At 32.6% G+C, this 18,049-nt stretch overlaps 1 protein-coding gene across 2 annotated transcripts in view; it reads right to left on the minus strand.

Annotated features, from left to right (window-relative positions):
- LOC127724640 (nuclear pore complex protein Nup205-like) overlaps positions 1–18,049 on the minus strand; it is a 263,442-nt gene that overhangs the window by 170,248 nt on the left and 75,145 nt on the right. For both annotated transcript variants that reach the window (XM_052231664.1, XM_052231663.1), the window contains exon 15: positions 4,121–4,171. In XM_052231664.1, the coding sequence (XP_052087624.1) occupies positions 4,121–4,171 (51 nt within the window). The remainder of the gene's footprint in view (positions 1–4,120; positions 4,172–18,049) is intronic.

Raw genomic sequence — 18,049 nt, forward strand, 5'->3', positions numbered from 1 at the left:
CTTACACTAGATCTGTAACTCATCATAGTAGACTCACATACTAAAACCAGCTCAATATGTGAAGGTGTTTTGAAAAAAAAGTTTGTATAACTGTTATTTTCACGAAAATTTTTAAAGTCCACAGCCTGTAATTTCGGCAAAAATCAGCAGAGCAGATCTGTAACTCGTCATAGTGGACTCAATATGTAAAGGCGTTTAGAAAAAAAGTCTGTATAACTGTTCGATGTGGAATGACAGAATGGGGTAACACTATATGGCTTTACCACTTTGTGCTTCTAAGCCAATAATACATCATCAATGTTTTTGGGGTTATTTTGACAAAATTTAACCAAAACTTAGTGCTCATAGCAAAATTTCATTTCACAATACAGCTTTTATCAAAGTTTGAAACAAAAACAACATAAAAATCAAAATTTTTTGTCAACCTTGTATCTAATGTACCTTTAAATACAGTCAGGATTCTACTTCGTCAAAATTATCTCCCCATTACGCCACCTAATTTTTATAATCCTAAAAATGGAAGCCATTGTAGTGATGAAGATTTTTTGAAGTTATGCATTTTTAAGATCCACTTGAAAAGTCTGTCGTCAAGTACTTTTAGTAAAAATTTGTTATTCGAACACACCAACTCTGTTAATATGACTCATTAGAAAGGTATTTCACTTGACCCATATATTTCATTTTTAGTACTGTAAATTTTAATGTTATTATATCAACCTACAGCCTAAATATATATAACAAGAGTGCACACGCTGAAATGTCTCGCCTTCTTTACTAATCATTGATATTATGTTGATAGTCCTAAATATAAAGCTTTATTACAACTGTCACATAAACTTAACATTAACCAAGTAAACTAAACATTGACCAATGAACCATGAAAATGAGGTCAAGGTCAGATGAACCATGCTAGGCAGGCATGTACAGCTAACAATTCTTCCATACAACAAATATAGTTGACCTATTGCTTATAGTTTAAGAAAAACAGACGAAAACACAAAAACTTAACACTGAGCAATGAACCTTGAAAATGAGGTCAAGGTCAAATAAAACCTGCGTGACTGACATATAGATCATAAAATATTTCCATACACCAAATATAGTTGAACTATTGCATATAGTATTAGAAAAAAAGACCAAAACTCAAAAACTTAACTTTGACCACTGAACCATGAAAATGAGGTCAAGGTAAGATGACGCCTGCCAGCTAGACATGTACACCTTACAATCATTCCATACACCAAATATAGCTGACCTATTGCATGCAGTATTAGAAAGAAAGACCAAAACTCCAAAACTTAACTTTGACCACTGAACCATGAAAATGAGGTCAAGGTCAGATGACACCTGCCAGCTAGACATGTACACCTTACAATCATTCCATACACCAAATATAGTACACCTATTGCATACAGTATAAGAAAAACAGACCAAAACACAAAAACTTAACTATAACCACTGAACCATGAAAATGAGGTCAAGGTCAGATGACACCTGCCAGTTGGACATGTACACCTTACAGTCCTTCCATACACCGAATATACTAGACCTATTGCTTATAGTATCTGAGATATGGACTTGACCACCAAAACTTAACCTTGTTCACTGATCCATGAAATGAGGTCGAGGTCGAGGTCAAGTGAAAACTGTCTGGCGGGCATGAGGACCTTGCAAGGTACGCACATACCAAATATAGTTATCCTATTACTTATAATAAGAGAGAATTTAACATTACAAAAAATCTGAACTTTTTTTTCAAGTAGTCACTGAACCATGAAAATGAGGTCAAGGACATTGGACATGTGACTGACGGAAACTTCGTAACATGAGGCATCCATATACAAAGTATGAAGCATCCAGGTCTTCCATCTTCTAAAATATAAAGCTTTTAAGAAGTTAGCTAACGCCGCCGCCGCCGCCGGATCGCTATCCCTATGTCGAGCTTTCTGCGACAAAAGTCGCAGGCTCGACAAAAATAATAGAATCTGAAGCGAGATGATGTATCAAATATTTTCTTTTATATGTTTTCAAGACAGTATAGTCAACTCAAACATGCCTTTACATAAAAAGGTGTACTCGTCTTTCTCCTCTCGATGAAATTATTGCCCAATTTGGGGATTTTTTCCCAAAAAATTGTTTGGGGGGGGCAGAGATGCAAATTAATGCTTTAAAAAGATCAATCTATTATCTTTCTTTGGAATTTTTTTCGGCAGAATTTATGCTTATGCACAAAAAAGATCCACATGTATTTGCACCTACCACAATTGACTGTTTTGTGAAAATTTGTCTATAATTTAAAATTTTACAAAATATCTCGAAGCTCCATACCATAATTTCACATACATTAGATGCATAAAATCTTAAATTAGGCACATTTATTAAACTTTTAAAGCCCATAGAAACAGGTGTAAACAAGTCAAATTTATCATCTTGGCCTTTTTTACCTTCTCTAACAAAGAGTTTCATTTCTTTTGTTTAATTTTAACTGGGTTTCCGCCTGTAAATTGCAATAACACTATTTTAATGGACTCATATTTATACAAATACTAGAGAAGATTTCATTGACCTAGTTTTTCTAAAAATCATCAGGAAGGAAAAACTAAAACAAAATATTGCTCGCAATGTCACACAAACATACCTGCAAGAATGTACACTCATGACCTGATCATGAGCTATGTACTACCCCTTCTTGAAACACATGTTCACAAATAAAAAGAAAATAAACAGCTGCACCTTGAGTGCATGATACGCCCGATGTCTTGTGTGTGAATTTTTATGCAATAAGCATAAATAGTTTCTGACATACGGCGTGACATGCGAAAACCCCCTTTTTTTTTTACAAAAAACTCAATATCTCTAAAATAAAATTTTGAATCAAAACCAAAAAGTATACAGATCTTTAGATTAATATAACTAAGAAGTGTGTAAAATTTTAAGCAATAATCATAAATTGTTTTTGAGATACGGCTCGACATGTGAAAACCCCCCCTTTTAAAAAAAAAAAAATCAATATCTGAAAAATAAAATTTTGAATCAAAACCAAAAAGTATACAGATCTTTAGATTAATATAACTAAGAAGTGTGTAAAATTTTAAGCAATAATCATAAATCGTTTTTGAGATACGGCGCAACATGTGAAAAACCCCTCCCCCTTTTTTTACAAAATACTCAATAACTCAAAAAAAAAATTTTGAATCATCACCAAAAAGTATACAGATCTTAAGGTTAATATAACTAAGAAGTGTGTAAAGTTTTAAGCAATAATCATAAACTGTTTTTGAGATACGGCGCGACATGTGAAAAACCCCTCCCCCTTTTTTAACAAAATACTCAATATCTCTAAAATAAAATTTTGAATCATCAACAAAAGTATACAGATCTTAAGATTAATATAACTAAGAAGTGTGTAAAGTTTTAAGCAATAATCATAAATTGTTTTTGAGATACGGCGCGACATGTGAAAAAAAACACACACCTGTTTTAGTTACTTAGTCCCGTAACTCAAAAAGTTTTAATCTTATTTTCACCAAAAAGTATACAGATCGTTTGACCATCATAAGAAACAACTATGTTAAGTTTCATGAAATTTGGATAAGTTATTCTCAAGTTACGGTGCGACATGTTTACGCCAGACAGACAGACGGACAGACGGACAGACAGACGGACGGACACCGGATATTTGTATACCATAATACGTCCCGTCAAAAATTGACGGGCGTATAAAAATTATTCGAATTCAATTCATTTCATTTTCCCAATATACTCTTTTTCTGAAGATAAAAAGTAAATTATCGCAAAAAGAACATAATGATTCGCACCAAAAAAGCTTTCATTCGTATTTCATTTGAAAAAATTACTATATTCTTGAAAAAAATTGTCAAGCAATTTTTTGGTGAAATCCAGATACTACCTCTTTAACAATAAAAAAAACTAAGTCCATTTATAAGTCAAATATGGAAAAAAGAAAAAAAAATTCCATGAAAAAATTGACAAATTTATTGATGTTTATTGATGGTTGATTCTGAGATTGAACCTGGCAAAAAAATTTCAATCCTTGGAAAAATATGGGCAGATGATAAGATGTATAATAATAAAGTGAAATTTGAGCAATAAATCTTACTTGAAGTCCACTTGGCTGCTTCCCTGATCCAGATCGAGTTGTTGGTATAATCTGGAAAAATAACAAGAATCATTGTCATGCTAAGCATACCCTATGTGCTTTTTTTGATTTTTCAAGAAAATAAGGTCTGTGACCCCCTAATTTTAATGGATATTTCAGAAGTATTTATGAAAAGCAATTTGCCTATTGAATTTTACCAATTCTATCTTATAATGTTTCCTCAAGAAGGAAAAAAGTTTCCCCTATATAACCCATATAAAATAACTGGAATTTCTATAATTTTAATGCATTTCAACAGAAAAGTAGAGGCTGAGTCACTCACAGGGATGGAATCATTACTTTAAAATATAATCGATTAAATTACAATTACTTTGCTAATTTAATGTAATCAATTACATTACAATTACACCTAAACTCAAATGTAATCGATTACATAAGTTTACTTTTCTTTAAAGTAATCATGATTACTTTGGATTACTTATGATTACATTGTATATTGTAATATTAAAGAATTTATTATAAACTTATATCCTCACGAAAATGCTAATTTTGGCGAAATTTTTTTTTTTTATATCTTTAATTTATTCATCTTATTAAGAATTCAGACGACTAGGAGCAGTGTAACATGTGTAAAGTTTGATAGCATAGACAAGTGTCCTTTTCTGTGTAAAAGATATAACATTGTCTTTCTAAAAATTTCAGTCAACTGCCAAATTAACAAAAACTTGAACAAATAATGAACAAGAGTGCACACGCTGAAATGTCTCGCCTTCTTTACTAACCATTGATTTTATGTTGATAGTCCTAAATACAAAGCTTTACTACAAGTAACACATAAACTTAACATGATCCAAGAAAATGAGGTCAAGGTCAGATAAACCAAACGAGAAATACATGTACACCTTACAATCATTCAATAAACCAAACATAGTTGACCTATTGCTTATTGTTTCTCAGAAACAGTCTTAAACAAGAAAACTTAACATTGACCAATGAACCATGAAAATGAGGTCAAGGTCAGATGATCCATGCCAGACAGACATGTACACCTTACAATCAATTTAGGCATTAAATATAGTTGATCTATTGCTTATAGTATCTAAGAAACACACTTACCGTTCCTACTCGCTTATTAGTCGGAAAATTGGGAGTAAAATTCATAATCCAGAGAGGGGGGCCGACTAATAGACGAGATCTAGCGACCAGAGGAAAAATCCAAGCTTGAGAAAAGTGGTCAGGAGTGAATTTCCTGGTCAAAACTACGTTTTTGATTGCCAAACCTACATAAATCAATAAATAAAAAGTTTTTGTTGAAAATAAATGACTTCAATACTGTCTTTGTGTTTTATTTGTTCTTTGGTAAACATTTTCTGCAAATTCGTGTTGAAATTCTACTGTTTCCGGTTTGTGTATTGATTTTCATGGTCACATGGTTTTCCTATAAACCCAAAAGAAGAGCCAAGAACCAAAAATGAAAAGGAGATAACAATGTACCAAATATGTGAAAGGATGTTTTCAGCGGAGTTATTGTGTCATTTTTGTGATATCATGATATCAATTCAATTCTTATAAATCATATAATAATCAAAAAATAATTTTAAGATTCATTCCCAAAATCAAAATATTATTCATTATAGTGTCTCAGGTAAACAAAAATTACAAAATTGATTGACAAGCCAATATAATCCATTGATAACCCCAATTAAGAGACAAAGAGTTGTATTCACTAAAGATTGAAAACTATCAGTGATAGGTAAACAGATGACACTAATGAGTTGGAGTTAGTTATTTTAATATATTGATTAGCTTCACTTAATTTTTTTAATCCTTTAATCATCACAATATAATAAGAATTATGAAGTGTACATGCTCATTTAACACCGAGTTATGTATGCTGTGAAAAATATTTTCATCAAGTGTTGATTGACTTTAAATTTTTCAGGTTCACATTGGTTTATATTCGCTTTTCTCAAACAATAGGTTGTTAGTCATACCCTACAAAATCATTGATGCATTATGTAAACAACACATGGCTAATCTAACATTTGAACAGTGAACAAAACAAGAGAAATGAATAAATCTTTATTATTAACAGCAATATAAATTATCATGATGAGCATCAACTAAATTCAAACCAAACAAACATTAATGCAGAAATGAATATTGTTCCTGGATTTGCATTGGATTTACCGGCGTTCAGTTACTGTCAGCTGAAAAAAAAATGCCCAAATTTTGTCCGACTTATACGAGGGTCAAGACTAAATCCTTAGAATTTGGAGCTGAAAAGGGCCCCCGACTTATAGTAGGATCGACTATTAGGCGAGTTTATACGGGTAACCATGAAAACTTAACATTAACCAATGAACCATGAAAATGAGGTCAAGGTCAGATGAACCATGCCAGGCAGACATGTACAGCTTGCAATCCTTCCATACAACAAATATAGTTGACCTATTGCTTATAGTATGAAAAAAACATACCAAAACACAAAAACTTAACACTGAGCAATGAACCGTGAAAATGAAGTCAAGGTCAAATAAAACCTGTGAGACTGACATGTACATCATAAAATATTTCCATACACCAAATATAGATGACCTATTGCATATAGTATTAGAAAAAAAGACCAAAACCCAAAAACATAACTTTGACCACTGAACCATGAAAATGAGGTCAAGGTCAGAAGACACATGCCAGCTAGACATGTACACCTTACAATCATTCCATACACCAAATATAGTAGACCTATTGCATACAGTATAAGAAAAACAGACCAAAACACAAAAACTTAACTATAACTACTGAACCATGAAAATGAGGTCAAGGTCAGATGACACCTGCCAGTTGGACATGTACACCTTACAGTCCTTCCATACACCGAATATGCTAGACCTGTTGCTTCTAGTATCTGAGATATGGACTTGACCACCAAAACTTAACCTTGTTCACTGATCCATGAAAAGAGTTCGAGGTCAAGTGTAAACTGTCTGACGGGCATGAGGACCTTGCAAGGTACGCACATACCAAATATAGTTATCCTATTACTCATAATAAGAGAGAAATTAACATTACAAAAAATCTTAACTTTTTTTTCAAGTAGTCACTGAACCATGAAAATGAGGCCAAGGACAATGGACATGTGACAGATGGAAACTTCGTAACATAAGGCATCTATATACAAAGTATGAAGCATCCAGGTCTTCCACCTTCTAAAATATAAAGCTTTTAAGAAGTTAGCTAATGTCGCCGCCGCCGAAGCCGGATCACTATCCCTATGTCGAGCTTTCTGCGTCAAAAGTCGCAGGCTCGACAAAAATGAAGATAATGAATTCCAAATAAAAATGCATTTCTGTATTGGAGCTGCCAGGAGAAAAAAAAACAAAACAACTATTTGGAGCTATAGAGGGAATCAAAATATAAATGTACAGATATTTAACAAATATAATTGTACAACAATAAATCGTTGCTGATGTTTATACTAGAATTTCTTGAGGAGAATGTTTAAATATGAATTCTTTTTAAAAGAAAATACAAATTAAATATTTGATTTTCAAACTGCAAAAAATGAAAAAAATCTACTTTGTGTAAAACACCATATTGTCATTGTATACAATTATAATTCTAGAAATCCCCCATAAGGATCCTCTAGACTGACCAACTAATCATTTTGTGTACACATGCATAACTTACTTTTTGTAACAAAGCAAAAATCAAAAAAATATATTTTATAAATATATTTTATATACTGAAAGAATAAAATCCATTTTGAAAAAAGTAAATGCAATGTGTAATTAAACTTCTGAGATCATTAATAGTAAAGGTTTATCATGGTGGGCCGAGTTTTGACCATATCAGTAGCAACTGACTTACAGCAAGGTCAATAATGATATAACATTTCCCTGCCAGATCTGATTTTTGATGCATAGGGTGTGCATTTTCTTTATATATTTAGAATTGCTGAATTGGAATGCTTTCTTACTGGTCAAAACCTAATTGATTTATGATTAAAGGCCAATCCTGAAGTATCCCCATGATACATGTGTGAATTATATTGTAGTTAATGGGGTACAAGTAGGAAAATCCTTATTTATTCAATTGTGAAACATTCATTTTTGTCGAGCCTGCGACTTTTGTCGCAGAAAGCTCGACATAGGGATAGTGATCCGGCGGCGGTGGCGGCGTTAGCTAACTTCTTAAAAGCTTTATATTTTAGAAGGTGGAAGACCTGGATGCTTCATACTTTGTATATGGATGCCTCATGTTACGAAGTTTCCGTCAGTCACATGTCCAATGACCTTGACCTCATTTTCATGGTTCAGTGACTACTTGAAAAAAAAGTTCAGATTTTTTGTAATGTTAAATTCTCTCTTATTATAAGTAATAGGATAACTATATTTGGTATGTGTGTACTTTGCAAGGTCCTCATGCCCGTCAGACAGTTTTCACTTGACCTCGACCTCATTTCATGGATCAGTGAACAAGGTTAAGTTTTGGTGGTCAAGTCCATATCTCAGATACTATAAGCAATAGGTCTAGTATATTCGGTGTATGGAAGGACTGTAAGGTGTACATGTCCAACTGGCAGGTGTCATCTGACCTTGACCTCATTTTCATGGTTCAGTGGTTATAGTTAAGATTTTGTGTTTTGGTCTGTTTTTCTTATACTGTATGCAATAGGTCTACTATATTTGGTGTATGGAATGATTGTAAGGTGTACATGTCTAGCTGGCAGGTGTCATCTGACCTTGACCTCATTTTCATGGTTCAGTGGTAATAGTTTAGTTTTTGTGTTTTGGTCCATTTTTCTTATACTTTATGCAATAGGGCTTCTATATTTGGTGTATGGAATGATTGTAAGGTGTACATGTCCAACTGGCAGGTGTCATCTGACTTTGACCTCATTTTCATGGTTCAGTGGTCAAAGTTCAGTTTTTGAGTTTTGGTCTTTTTTCTTATACTATATGCAATAAGACAACTATATTTGGTGTATGGAAATATTCTATGATGTACATGTCAGTCTTGCAGGTTTTATTTGACCTTGACCTCATTTTCACGGTTCATTGCTCAGTGTTAAGGTTATGTGTTTCAGTCTGTTTTTCTTAAACTATAAGCAATAGGTCAGCTATATTTGTTGTATGGAAGGATTGTAAGCTGTTCATGTCTGCCTGGCATGGTTCATCTGACCTTGACCTCATTTTCACGATTCATTGGTCAATGTTTAGTTTTCTTGGTTAAGTCTGTTTCTTAGAAACTATAAGCAATAGGTCAACTATATTTAGTGTATTGAATGATTGTAAGGTGTACATGTATTTCTCGTTTGGTTTATATGACCTTGACTTCATTTTCTTGGATCATGTTAAGTTTATGTAATAGTTGTAGTAAAGCTTTCATTTAGGACTATCAACATAATATCAATGGTTAGTAAAGAAGGCGAGACATTTCAGCGTGTGCACTCTTGTTGTCATGAAAATGTAGTTTTAAATGAAATTAGCTCCTAGATGGGTGCCCCTATATGCCTGATTTTCACACATGTTGTTCCTTGACCAGTTATCTTCAAAAGAGTGTCTCAGATTTCCAAAAACATCAATAGAACAAATTTTATACCCAATTTAATTTAGTGATCTCTTATGAATTGAGGTTACAAACTACATTGAAGGTTTATGAGAGAATGAAATGCAATAAGAAAAATCTGAGACACCCTTTTGGAGGTCAAACTGTGTTGCACAAGAATCTATAAAATATTTTGGGATGGTATGAATAACAAAGAAGCTAATTTCATTCAAGTGTGGACATCACAATATAGCAACTAATTACATAATAATTAATTATGTAATAATCATGTCATAATGAAATAATCGCCATTTGAAAGATTAATCTTTCTTCTTTCTTTTGGTACCTCATTTATAAAATTTAAAGCTGGATGAAAGAAATTACATCAGTTTAAAGTCGTCTGATTGGGGGTGAAAAAATCTTTGTATTCTGCTACCTTAAACATGTTAAATTAGAGTTAATATCGGAAGTGTTTCATCAAGGAACACAAAATACTTTCAAAGCATATTCTTGTATCACAAGAACTCAATCTCACAATGAAACATTTGGAAAGGTAAATTACTTTAGTAAACTGTTTGCAAAATAAATCACACATTTTCACTCTACATGCCCAACTTGGTTATACTAAACTTGTTATATAGATGATAAGATTAATCACACTGAACAATGATCCATCATAGTAAATACTAGTTTGATAATTTTTCATTCATGCTTCACATCTTCTTATTTTTATATTGTCTATCAAAAAATATTTTCATATACAAAGTTTGTAATCAGCAAGTAATCATATGAATGTAATCTTAAAGCAATCTAAAAATAATCATGATTACACCTGTTTTTCACACTGAAATCGATTACATTACGATAACTTGTAATCAGAAATTGCATGATTACTGATTACACGGGATTACATTGCAAAATGCAATCTATTACAGCTGATTACCATTACTAATTATGATTACCCCATGCCTGGTCGCTCACCTTGGTATATGCGCATAATCAACACAATGGACTATCTCCAATATACTAGACAAGAATAGAATTCATGACAATTATTTCTTTTTTGTTGATCTTGTATTTTTGATCATTTTTCAACTTAAAGTTTCTCTGTATCTATTATAGTTTTCAAGATTAAGGGCAAAAATGAAGAAAAAAATGGTAAAATTTGTCATTTAAGGGCAATAACTCCTATAAGAAGTTGCCTGACAGTTTTGACGTTTATGAACAATTGGTAGAGCTCAACATTCTGAACATTTTTGCCTCTGTCAGATTTTCTCTATAACGGTTTTCAAAATATAGACAAAACTTGCATTTTACGCCTATGTTCTATTTTTAGCCATGTTGGCCATCTTGGTTGGCAGGCGGGGTCATCGAACATATTTTTTAAACTAGATACCCTAATGATGATTGTGGCCAAGATTGGTTAAATTTGGTCCAGGTGTGCTAAAAAGGTCTGTGACCTCCAGTTTTTATATTGAAATTTGATAGTACTTTGACTATGAAGATTTTCTCAAAAGTTTAAGAAAAATCTATCGTCGAACATTTAAACACCCCAGCTACCTTTAATAACAGGAAGTAGGGGTGTGAAAAATGTGAAAAGCACTGTTAAATAATATTTCGTCACTACCAAGCTGCTGACAAGTCTTTGTTGTCAGTAGTACTTGAGAAATGTGCTATAAATTTTTTTGAAGTTCATTCAACATATTGAAAAGTTCAAAAATATCAGCAAACAGGTAGAAGCAGTCTGACAAAATCTATGTAATTTGGTTTCTGGTGGATTGTTGTCTCATTGGCAATCACTCCACATTTCCTTATTTTATATTAACATAAATAAACTGTTATCACAGAGATATGTCTCGCCTTTTTGTAATTTTGATTATGCAAATGTTGAAATTAAAATAGCAAAACTTTAACATGTAAGTTATGCAAATATTCAAAGTCAAAGAACCATGACTGAAGGTACAGGGCTAAACAATCTCCATGGAAATGAGATGTGCCAATGCTAATACAACTGCATACCAAATATGATTGACCTACCACTTGTGGTTCACCATAAACTAGACCTAATCACAAACTAATACATAGTTGCCGGAAACAGCATACCCCATGTCTCGCTTTTAGTATCTTTCAAGGCGAGACAAAAACTAGCATAGCAAGACTAACACTCCCTGTACATGAATTTTAATTGCTACTGTGAAATTCAGTATTGAAGCAATGAGTTAAGAGATTTTCAGCTATTCATTTTATAAAATCATTGCATCTGTGTAAAATTGACACATGTATACTGATAGGTCAATCTGAAAGAATTATAATGACAACAAAGTCTGAGGTTCCTATACTGTAAATTCAGAAATTGAAGGTCAAGGTCAGTATGATGCTTCTGCATACAAAGTTTTGTCAATCTAAATACAGTACAAAAGTTATGCACCAAACACAAATTAGACAATGTTTCACTATCATAGGTGTCAAAGGTCAAATTCAAGGTCAGAGTGACTTGACTTTGATATATGACACACTCCAAGCCCATGATGTATCAGCATACCAAGTTTGGTCAACCTAAGTTCTATGGTACAAAAGTAATAAGCAGGATCCAAATCAGACAAGGTTTAACTATCATAGAGGTCAAAGATCAGAGTGACCTGACTTTGATATATGGCACACTCCACGCCTATGATGCAACTTCATACTAAGTTTGGTTAACTTAAGTTTTACAGTACAAAAGATATGAGCCAGACATGAATTGGATAAGGTTTAACTATCATAAGTTTTACTAGCAATGTTGTACAAGATTAATAGACAGATCGACAGAAAAGTCATCTGAACAGAACAAAATTTGAACTTGTTCTATAACTTGTCATGGTTAAACTATATAAACAAATATCAAATCAATATCTTGAAGCTTGACGAAAAAAAGTGTGGAAAACAGATTATTTACATGATTTTTTTAAGTCTAAGAACCATAACTCTGCACAAAATCATCAAACCAGAAAAAGTTTTCAAATTTGATCTGTAACTGGTCATGATAAAACTATATACCAAATATCAAATCAATATCTTTAAGCACAAAGAAAAAAGTGTGGAAAACTGACTTTGTTGGTACAGGACAAAAAATATGAGCAACATTTAATGTTACAGCAGAATGACTTGAGTGTGTAGGTAAAGGTAGAATCTTTGGCTAGCTTCCTTACTAGCTGAACCATGATTATAAGCTAATTCACAAACACGTTGTAGGTGTGTTTGATTTGCCAATTTATTTCAATCAATTACCTCTGTTCATTCATAACTGGATTATATATATATGTGTGTGTGTGTACTGTTCAATGATACAATCGATTTAAAAAAACAAACTGTCATATCTTTATTAAATATATATATCTATGCTTTTGATGTGTATTTTCGGGGAAGTGCTACAGAATGTGTAAAAATTAATTTAGTCGGGTGAAATCTTTGTGTTTTACCCTCATCATGCTCATGTTTTTTTTACTGTATTGTTTTGATTGATATAAAGTGGTTACAATGAACCTTGAAAGCGTTTGGAATTACAACAAAAAAAAATACTGAACTGAAATTATGAACTATGGAAAGAATTCAAGCATAAATCAAGCTAAAACTGATTAATACTTTGAAATCTCATTCTAAATGCTTCCGTTCTATCTCTGTGAATAAAGAATTAATGCATTGATTGTTTACTTTATGTTCAGTTGCAAACATTTCATGCATTTTAAGTACAACACATGTGATCGAATTATTATAATGATAAAGGATGGTGGATGGTCACAAGTACTTGTCTCAGAAAAAAAATCACATCTCTATACCTGAAAGTAAGTTAACCCTTTCAACGCTACACAAAAAAATAGAAAAATGGCTGCTGCCACTGCATTTGTTTTGGGTTCATTCATTAGAACAGTATATTCCTTTTCAGACTGCTGTATCTTTTTTATTATTAGAGATACAGACAAAGTTAGTGCATGAAAAATGCTCAGGAGAGCATGAACTGTAATGTTATGTAATTATTTTAGTAAAATTTTCATCAGGCTACCTGCATTTTCAGGTAATTAACAGGTAAAAAGTGTGAATTATTGTATTTGTGTTGAATTTTGAATAAAAACAACTTTTAATCTTCATTTATTTTGTTGTTCTATCTGCCATATAATAAAGAAGACACCAGTTGCTCGAATCCGTATGGTTTTAACGTATAACGTAAACGTGGTGCAAATAAGTAGCTCCGTCCTCAAAATTTTCAGTCAACCTCCGTTTTCCCCCTTTTTCTATGTCTCGTAAAGATCGATCAAATCATATTTCCGACACGAATTGAATGTAATCAACACATTGAGATAAAGGTGAACCTTTTAACTATTCCTCGTTGTCAGTTTCGCTATAGAAATGCTGAAATAATTCCATATTTAAAGCGTCCTTTTCAATTTCCGCCATTTGCATATGTCAAAATATTTGTTTTTATTTTCCTTCTATTTTCATTCCGCTGCATGATTTTACCATTAAAATTCCCGCGATTTCAAGCGCAAACTGGACCTTGTATATCCTCGATTCATACCAGGAAAAATTAGAAAGGAGCCGAATGAAAACCGAATGGTTTATGAGTCTGGATGAAAAATCCATCGTCATCGCGGCATCTGCCGCAAACATCAGTGGCAGATGGCGTACGTCATCGAGGCATATGCCGTGTATAGCGTTGAAAGGGTTAAGGAACATAGATATATTTTTTTCTGAGACAAGTTCCTGTGTGGATGATGAATAAATGACAAGGATTTCAACCTCACCATTATAACTATTATATTGTAGTGATATAATCATTTGTTATCAGTACTCTGGTTTGTTGTTATATATTATATTAATATTCATATAACAGTTATATATAATTTTCATCCATTTGTATATCATTCTATTCTACTATTCTAATGACAGTGAGGTGCAAGTGCATGGTGGACACTCTTCTGTAATAATTTGTTTATCTAATAGATTGGATTTGAGTAGGCATTCATATTTTCCCGCGTTTGTTACAAAACGTTCTTGGGATAATCTTCCGCATGCGTTAACACAATTTTTCGGCATTCGTGATTTGTTATTGATATATATATTTCTCACGTCAAAACATTTTCATATCATTTATCTATGTTTTTAAAAATTATTTTCATGAATATTTATTGATGAAATTAATATATAACAAGCCATAAGGAATGTTATTTTGCACTAGATAATACATTCGGTTATCAGTCAAAAACACAAGTCACGTGGGTAGAAATGTCTGCGGCAACATAACACCGGAATTCCCTCACGGTCAACCACTGTAAAAAGAGTGAGACTTGAGAAAAGAACGATTATAATCAGTTAAGCTTTCATTGTTTAAGTCCACTCCGTCCAACGTTCATTTTTCCTTCCATCCCACTTATGTATTCATTTCTGCTGCTGAATCGCTTGACATTATTTGTTTAATTTTCACAGATATGTTTACAATACACTCGGACAGGTAAAATAGATTGGAAGGTGTCCAAAAGTACATATGACCTGATCATTCAATCTAGGTCAGATTAAGATTAAATTAATTAGAGATATAACAAGCATTCTGTGAGTATTGCATGGCAATACACATACATGTGAACCTCCCGACGGGAGTACAATAATCCCGTTTTCAGGGGTCTCCTCCCGACCTCCCGTTGAAGAGAAAAAAATCCTGTGTATGAAATTTTTCATGAATGAAAAATTTCTGCCCAACATATCATCTCAGACATCTGGTGTAACTGACAATACCTGAAGTTATATTTTACCTGTAAATCAATTAACATGCACAATTATATGGCTTCACTTGTCAGCTTGGGTGTCAAACATACTGGTAATCAATGATTTTTACCTCAGGCTAACTGCCATTGTGTAATAAAAATTTTGTGTATTTATTGGGTTACTTCCCTTGATTTATCCTGTTTTAAGTTACTTTCCTTTAAATAATGAAAATTTTTATAAGAATATAAATAAAATATAAATTGAACAAATAATCATAAAAAAATGGTAATTAAATGATTTTAAATGTCTTAGGACAAATAAAAAAATAATAATTTGAAAATTATTTGAGGGTTCTATACTTCCTTTCAAGGCTTAAATTGAAATTTATATAGTAACTATGACCCTTGTATCTAGTTAGTATTCCAGTTTCTGAATATTCAAATAAAAAGTAATTGCAATTGCAGATAGTTAAAGAAATGTTCTGATTGCAATGATTGTTCTATAGAATAATGATATAAAAGATATGAAGTATTAAATTTAAAGAACATACTAAAAAAAAAGAATGTTAGATTGAACATGTAGAATATAAAGATAGAGAAACTTTACAAGTACAAGGGTACTATAAATATAATACATTGGATGGAAAGTTGAAGAAAACACACTTTAAAAGACAATTTTTACAGCACACGGTTACATTTACGACAAAATTTATGTCGATTAAAAACCTCCTGACCAAAATATCCCAATTTCCTGATCTGAGTTTCACAGTCCATCACATGTATGAATACATAGTCCCCTACTGGTTAAAAATTCATTGTAATGGAACGAAATTCTAACTTGATCTATAACTTGTCATGGTGTAAACTACATAAAAATATCAAGTCAAAATCTTCAAGCATGACGAAAAAAACTGTTGAAAACTGATTATTTAAGTGAATTTTCTATGTCCAAAAACCATAACTCTGTACTAAATCATCAGACCGAAACAAAATTCCAACTTGATCTGTAACTTGTCATGATAAAACTATATACTAATTATCAAATCAATACCTTCAAGAATGACAAACAAACTTCTTTTTTTTTTTTAAATGAGTTATTTCCCTTTGAACAGAAATCTACTAATTAATAAGTATTTTATCAAAAATTTAATTCTAGGGAAAGGGCTTTAACTGAACAAAGAGAAAAGCTAAAACCGTGAAAATTGAACTTGACCTGTAACTTTTCATGATAAAACAACAAACCAAATATCAAATCAATATCTTCAAGCACGAAGAAAAAAAGTCTGGAAAACTGATTTGCCGGACTGACAGATGGATGGACAGATAGACAGACAGATGGACGGAGTGCAAACCTAAAGTCCCCTTCGACTTCGTCGGTAGGGGACTAAAAAGTGTTCTTCATGTCTACCTTATTTATCTAAAACTAATAAGTAAGGTAATGTTGACGGACCAAGTGGATGTTCATAAACTCTGCGATATTTTCAATTTCAAACTGCAGTTGTTTGAGGTTTAATTTTTTCTGTACATTTTTAACTAAATAAAAGGTCCACAACTGTGCATGGTATTAAGTAGTAAGATTCTGTTTCTTTTCTATGTGAATATTAAAGATTTTAGTTAAAAAAAATATGCATATATATGAAGGAATAACACATAGAGCAAAACAATGTTTCATGCGTGGAGAATACATCAAAAGACACTAATTAACTAAATTGCCTATTCACGGCGTAAATATTTTAAAAGACCTTTTACTTCCCTTCTATTTTTTTGTAATAAAAAGATTTTTTAATCTGATGAAAGATTATTAGAATGAAATTTCATTTGCAAAGTAGTCTAGGTAAACCATTGTATGAAACATACATATAAATAACAAGAAATGATTGTAACAGGATGCTGTTACGAAGTCTCCAAAACGAAGCTCCCATAATTCGTAATTCCCAGGGTCGCCTGACATTGGGCAAAGTCCAGTGAAAATTGGTTTGGTCCAGTAAAGTTATATGCATTAGTGATGCCTGGAGACTAACCCTGTATATCATTCAAATCATCTTGGCATGACAAACCAGAATATATATGGTTTAGGGGTGGGGATCTCAACCATTTACAAGATATTAGAACTTTCTCAAATGGCAGGGGGTCGGGATGACCCCTGGGGACTAATCTTGTATATCATTCAAACCATCTTAGCATGACAAACCAGAATTTATATGGTTTAGGGGTGGGGATCTTGACCACTTACAAGATATTAGAACTTTCTTAAATGACATGGGGTGGGGGTGACCCCTGGGGACTAACCCTGTATTTCACTTGATGTGCTTTATCATGACAAACCAGAATATATATGGTTTAGGGGTGGGGATCTCGACCATTTACAAGATATTAGAACTTTCTCAAATGGCAGGGGGTCGGGATGACCCCTGGGGACTAACCCTGTATATCATTCAAACCATCTTTGCATGACAAACCAGAATATATATGGTTTAGGGGTGGGGATCTTGACCACTTACAAGATATTAGAACTTTCTTAAATGACATGGGGTGGGGGTGACCCCTGGGGACTAACCCTGTATTTCATTTGATGTGCTTTATCATGACAAACCAGAATATATATGGTTTAGGGGTTGGGATCTCAACCTTTTACAAGATATTA

Source organism: Mytilus californianus, unplaced genomic scaffold (genome assembly GCF_021869535.1).
Source record: "Mytilus californianus isolate M0D057914Y unplaced genomic scaffold, xbMytCali1.0.p SCAF_14, whole genome shotgun sequence".
In the NCBI taxonomy this organism is placed as follows: domain Eukaryota; kingdom Metazoa; phylum Mollusca; class Bivalvia; order Mytilida; family Mytilidae; genus Mytilus; species Mytilus californianus.